This window comes from Schistosoma mansoni, chromosome 5 (assembly GCF_000237925.1).
Source record: "Schistosoma mansoni strain Puerto Rico chromosome 5, complete genome".
Lineage (NCBI taxonomy): Eukaryota > Metazoa > Platyhelminthes > Trematoda > Strigeidida > Schistosomatidae > Schistosoma > Schistosoma mansoni.
In genome coordinates this window covers 54,563-61,122 of record NC_031499.1, presented here as the reverse complement: position 1 = coordinate 61,122, position 6,560 = coordinate 54,563, and the positions used below count along the sequence as shown (strand labels likewise).

At 34.8% G+C, this 6,560-nt stretch overlaps 1 protein-coding gene across 1 annotated transcript in view; it reads left to right on the top strand.

Annotated features, from left to right (window-relative positions):
* Smp_136250.1 (hypothetical protein) overlaps window positions 1-4,638 on the top strand; it is a gene marked incomplete at both ends in the record, with an annotated part of 26,303 nt that extends 21,665 nt beyond the window's left edge. Inside the window, 2 exons of the mRNA XM_018797532.1 lie at window positions 656-725; window positions 4,239-4,638. Coding sequence (XP_018652564.1) covers window positions 656-725; window positions 4,239-4,632 — 464 coding nt within the window. The remainder of the gene's footprint in view (window positions 1-655; window positions 726-4,238) is intronic.
* Between the last annotated feature and the right edge of the window lie 1,922 nt (window positions 4,639-6,560).

Sequence of the window (6,560 nt, the reverse complement as noted above, 5' to 3'; positions counted from 1 at the left end):
CCATCGAAAACCTGGAAGCACTGGACGGCTGTTTCGTCCTATTATGACTCATGATTTCAACTTTGAAATATACTGAAATCTCCACAAATCCCCTTCTGATTATAATCATATGCTCACTAGTGACTGACTTCAAGATACATGTCCTGGAGTTCTAGTGGGAAGCAGTGACCAGTGGAGTTCAACCACGTCTGTTGTGAGATAACAACTCACTGAAGGCAATTGGTGAAGTGTCGCTCATAATTCGTGGATCAGTTGAAGTTAGACATTAACACCGTTGGATGCCGGCTCAGTGGTCTATCGGTTGAGGGCTCTGGCTCGTAACTGGTAGGTCCTGGGTTTGAATCTCGCGAGTGCGGGATCGTGGGTGCGCACTGCTGAGGAGTCCCATAATAGGACGAAACGGCCGTCCAGTGCTTCCAGGTTTTCGATGGTGGTCTAGCTTCAATTGACTCATGATTTCAACTTTGATATATGTATTTACTTTGAATTGAGATTTCTATATAAATGACTTATTAGTAGTAGGGATTATGATAGTACTTCTGTGTATAATATAACTATTTCAACATACTTAATACTTAACTCTTTTATATTAATTTTTTTTTGATCTTTTAAAAAATGTATTCAACAACAAGTTTTGTTCCAATCTCTGTACAAGCTAAAATATACAATAGTTCAATGTGGCCTATTATTGTTCAATTAGATATGAATAATAAGGATAAATTTGAGTAAGTTGTTTTTTTTAGTTATTGTCACATTCATGTTGATAGGATGACTATGTTGTGTACTTTCCTGTTACCTCTTTGATCTATCTACCCACTTTCGTGCCAAGGATAACTTGTCTGATGTAGATTAGGACCTTGACGTGTTAGGCTGACTGGTTTAACCTTGGGTCTAGTATGCGTGAATTCAAAGTGGGGATAGAGAGACGAAAACTATTCTATCACCTGATTGGCTGACAAGCACGCGAGAGAGAGAAGACAACTGGAACACTACTCTCTTTATTCCAAAATCCGATCTGGTACCCGAATTCAAATTAGTGTAAAAAGATACATGAATAATATAGATGACTAACCTGACCACAAAGTACAATAATTAAGAAAATACAATTATGTCCAAAACTGGGGGATTAGAGTACAAAAATAGAGTACAAAAGATTACGTCTAAATTACAATAGCTTTGGAACGAACAGAAAAGGCTATGACAGTGAATCATACATCAAACAAAAGCTTATGATCTGTAGAATAGACTAGGGAAAAAGGTAAATATTACTGTTATACAAGCTTTAAATTAAATGAAATAACGTCCCCAAAAATAGCTTCCGTAGTTTGTTAAGGCTTCTTGTTTCGTTGTTCACATCATTTCCATAGAACATTTCCTTTTTCTACATTAAATAACTGAGTCAATCAACATTATTCAATGAGAATAAGTATTGTACATTAAATTTTAAGATTAGAGTTAAGAAATAAAACATGATCTAAACTTAGATGATCAAATGTTTGTATGTTCAGTGTTGTAGGCCAATATTGTTCATTTGAAATAGTTTAGTTTTTGTATACGTTAATTTTAACAGCGTTTTCACAAGACTCTGTTTTGATAGACATTTTACATAGATGAATTCAAATACTTGTAGAAAATTCATTCATTAGTTCATTTTTCATCTTCTTGGAAATCTTCATCAACCTATGATTACTGTTTATTACTCACCTTTTATTGACGTCACCATTGAGCTACCCGGGCCGCGACTGACCTCCTATAGGACTGAGATGTGTACCGCGTTAACGAGCACCTAATAACTCCAAACCTATCTCCAGGGTTTCCGATCCACTACTTCCAACCACTATCTCATCTCTTGAAATTGTGCACACGATATCGAGTCACGTATAGTAGTTGCCACATTGTAGCCTGGTCGATAAAAATCGATCTGTACTAAGAAAAACGTGAAACATGACACTTCTCACTTACCCATTGATCAATCAATCAATTATATATATATATATATTCATGCCTCAGACAAACTTCCATCGCTTTTAATCAATACTGACTGGTCATATGAATATGTTCAAAATGTATTCCGATAGTATGGTTGATTACACGTGAGATTCCCATTAGTGATTTAATTTTGTTATGTTTTTCCATATTAGCTTTCTATAATCATTTTTAAAATGTTTTTCATGTCATATGAACTAGAAATTTCAGTTGTTAATTATTTTATTCTTAAACCAATTGGATCATAACTACAAGTAGAGTTTGACTCATTGAAAATATTTCTTTCTCATGGATACTCATAGTTTTTTTTTCATTATTAATAAGTTTGATACAATTATGATTCTCACATATTCATTATCATTGATAATGAATGAACCACCGAAGCAGGTGGTTTTCTTAGGGTGCCACACTCGGAGCCTTTAACATAAAGGTCTCATCCACAAGTCAGTGGAGCAACGTCAGTAGATTCAGTGCCGTGGTATCTGGTGACCAACGATTGGTTCATACTCCATTTGTCCGTTCAGGATGCTGGAGTCCATGTGCACGATTGGTTTGGAATGAGGTTTCCCCAACTTCTCTAGGTTAATCCACCATATTCAACAACTCGGTTAAAGCGCCAGACATTCTGTTTTCGTCCTCTCAATTTCGTAGACAACACCCTCGTCGTTAGAAGGCAGTGAGTATGACTTACCTGTCATTGACTGTATACGCGTGACCATGTGAGAACATTTGAAGAGGGAGAGGTGACTTTCCCCACCCTCCGCCGCACCAGGGTGTTTGACGAATATGGGAGAAGGATTCTTTTTTTTTTTACCAAGCATAATAAACAGTCATGTTCATACAAATCGTAAATATACATTTCCATTCACTATTCTATTTCTGGATTAGTTTAATGCTATTAGATTGACTGAATAGATATATATTAGCTCTTACTGGAGTCACAGTTTACCGATTTCCACTTTCTATTAACATTTCACTTAAACTAACATTTCTTCCAAGAATTACGTATCTCGATGGAAATTTAAATAATCCAAATCACTTTTAATCATTTTTGATTTGATCATAATAATAATAATAATAATAATAATAATGAATATTACAGACACTATTCTATGTCAGCTTTATAGATCTGATTGTAAATAGTGATTAAGTTTCATATATCGTGAAGTACAGAGAACTTGACGCCATCATGACGTACAATTAAGTCTGATCTCATTAAAGAAATAATTTTTTTTTTACCACCAATCAACTCTATGAGTAGTCTCAAACTGTTCAGTTATATCATTTTGGATTATTTCAGTGTTAAGAGATTTTATTGGAGAGCAAATTTCTCAGGCTTATTTTCAAGGTAAGATAGATAGCAGCTAGCAGTGAATCCAGGACGCACGTGTCGTCCTATTTAGGACTTGTTAGCTTAATGTACCTGCATCCCAGAGTTAATGTTCACCCTGGGACTCGAACCTAGTACCGTTCATGTCAAACACCATCGCGTTATCCACTTAGCTACTGGTAGTCACCTGTTTGTGTAATGGGTTGAAGTTTGAATTCACTTTGCTCAAAAAGCTTGTGACTTAAGGCGATATCGAGGCAACCCGCTCAGGATGCACATATTCCAAAAAGAGACTGATCAATTGCAGTCCTAAAACAACAATGGAAGATACAAACAAACAATATCAAGTGAATTTATTTTTAAATTATTTATTCGCTGAAAATTCAGCAATCATATGTAAAATAGGGCTTTTTTATAGTTGAAATCATGAGTCAATTAAAGCTAGACCACCATGGAAAACCTGGATGCACTGGGTGGCCGTTTTGCCCTATCGTGGGACTCCTCAGCAGTGCGTCGCCACGATCCCGCCTCGCAAGATTGGAAACCAGGACTTATCAGTCTCGCGTGTGAGCGCTTAACCCCTAGACCACTGAACTGGCATTCAACGGTGTTAATGTCTAACTCCAACCAATCAACAAAATTGAACAACCGTCCACCATTGTCTTAGTCCCACAATAAGACGAAACGGCCATCCAGTGTTTCAGGGTTTTCCATGGTGGTCTAGCTTCAATTGACTCATGATTTTAACTATGAAAATACTAAAATCTCCACAAAGCTCCCTTCTGAAAATAGGACTTTGTATATTAAGGCACGTTTGTTGTCCAAGGTTATGGATTTTGAAATAAATTTAGTTTCAGCTTTAAATGATCATTTTCTATTGTTAGTTCATAGCATTCTTCCTAAATACTCTTTTATTTATTAGACGTGAATCAATAACAGAAGAGGTCTTATCATCAACAACTGGAACAAGTCATCCACAACACATGAATCCATTTCGAGTGTATAACTCATCTTCACAACTGGAATCAATTTCTCGTGATGCCTCATTTATTCCATCTCTTATATGGATTGGTTTAACTAAACAAGAATTTCATCTACAACCATATCAAGTTAAGTGTTTAACATTAAAAGCTTTAGCACCACAATTTGGAATATTTAACTTATGCACATTTAGTATAAAAGCAGCACCTTTATTATTGTATAATTCACATTCCAATATAAATACAACTAATAAACCTTTATTAATTGATCAAAATATATTTCCAATATTTCTTATTACGAATCATAATATGTTATCTTTGGTTATTATAGAATAATAATATTGTATCCATGTAATCAACCGCTGACTACCATGTATACACAATGAACATGTCTGTTTTCATTTTGTTAAGATAGATGATAAAGTAATAGTTCTCTCATCTTCTTTTTGTTTTTGTACTAATCATTTTCAAGATGAGTATTGTCAATAAAGCATAATGATGATTTAATTTGTCTACTTACCTACTTGCTTGTTTGTCTCCATTAGCCTTGGAGATATATATATATATATCGGTATTTTTTAAAAGCGTAGATGGCATCTAATGTGTACATTAAGACTAATGCTCAAATGCTCCATCCATTTATTTCCTATTGATTATTCTTATTTCGTCTATATTCTCATCTGTGAAATTTTGATAAAAATAGATGAAGGGTTTAATAATAAAGTAAACGAATGTAAAGTGGCATACCTGCTCATCTGTTTGTACTATATTTGTTAATGTAGATTAATGTGCAATTATCTTTGATCTTTTGTTTTTCTATTCACAGTCCACAGTTACTTTTGATTGGTAATGAACACATTTAACGATGTCATCGTAACACTGATTATGTTTCCATATGTATATCACATGTGAGATTCTACAGAACTATTGGTATTGCTACCATCTAACTACTTTTCTTTATCTTGTCATTTAGATGTTTATGTTTCCTTCTGTCTAGTTCCCTTTTTTCTTATATATATACATTACTCTTAATTCGTAAACCTTCACTGTTGTATTTGTGAACACTCTTTGTGGTGTGGTTTATGTTTCGTCGGTAAACTTTCAAAAGTAGTTTCCTTTTGAAGTTTTCTTTGTAATTATTTATTTTATAATTCTTCCTTGAAAGAAAATATACATCTTAATTGATATACCAAATAAACCCTGTTAGATATTTTTCTGTGAATTCAGTAATCTTGTCAGTTAAACAATGAAATGTTTCTAATTTTTAATTTTAAGTTGAAGCCAACAATCCTGATCTCTTGGTGATTCAGTTCATCATTTAGTTGCAACGAAGAACCTCCTACGTATGAACACTGGTTCAAATTGCCATACTTCATTAGCACAAAGCGACAAAACGTCAGGCCAAGTCCCAGAATGGTAGAGGTACAAATAGTATCAATGGTAATAGGAAGAATTAGATACTAAAGACATGACTCGAAAAGAAAATATAAATTAATAAAATAAAAACCAAAGGTTACGCAGGATTTAGAATATCAGAACTCGGGGAAAGACAAAGAATAGATGCACCTGCGACACTGCAAACGATTTTGAGCCATGTCATTCATAGTCTCTAAGCACTAGTTACAATAACCACGCTGACCCCAACTAGGTAGTCTACACCTGTTAACATTGAGAAGTCTGATTGTCGATGACTTCTGTTATATATATATATATATATATTATATGCATAATATTAGTCCATAAATGGAACCAAAAGTTACCATTCACTATTGTTATCGGGATGTAACAACTTCATGGACTGATTTCATGTTTTGGTTTGGCCACCCCTAACTTTCTTCTAGCCTACTGCATCAGAAAACACCGCTCGTCGAGGTAGGCAGTGGTTGGGCATACGTAACACATGTTCGAACCGCCTCAATTGGTCAATATTTACTATCTGTTATCGATTTGGCGTTCTTAGTGAATAATCTATTCCTAACCATGGCATTGATTAATCAGTGATCCCAAAATACATAGGCGACGCTTTGAAGATACTTACGATCAAATACTAGTAGCCTACAAATATTCTTAATTCCTAATGGCCATTTTGACATCTATAAAGTAGAACGAAATGAATTACTGCATAGTAAGTCCGTCTTTTGGTTGGCAGTAGGATGCCTCACCTACGTCACAGGTGATGCAAGTTGACAGAAGCCAAAGATGCTTTCTAAATCCTTGCGAGCTTTTGTGAGGCGCCAGACCATCAGTACTGGTGAGACTTCTAA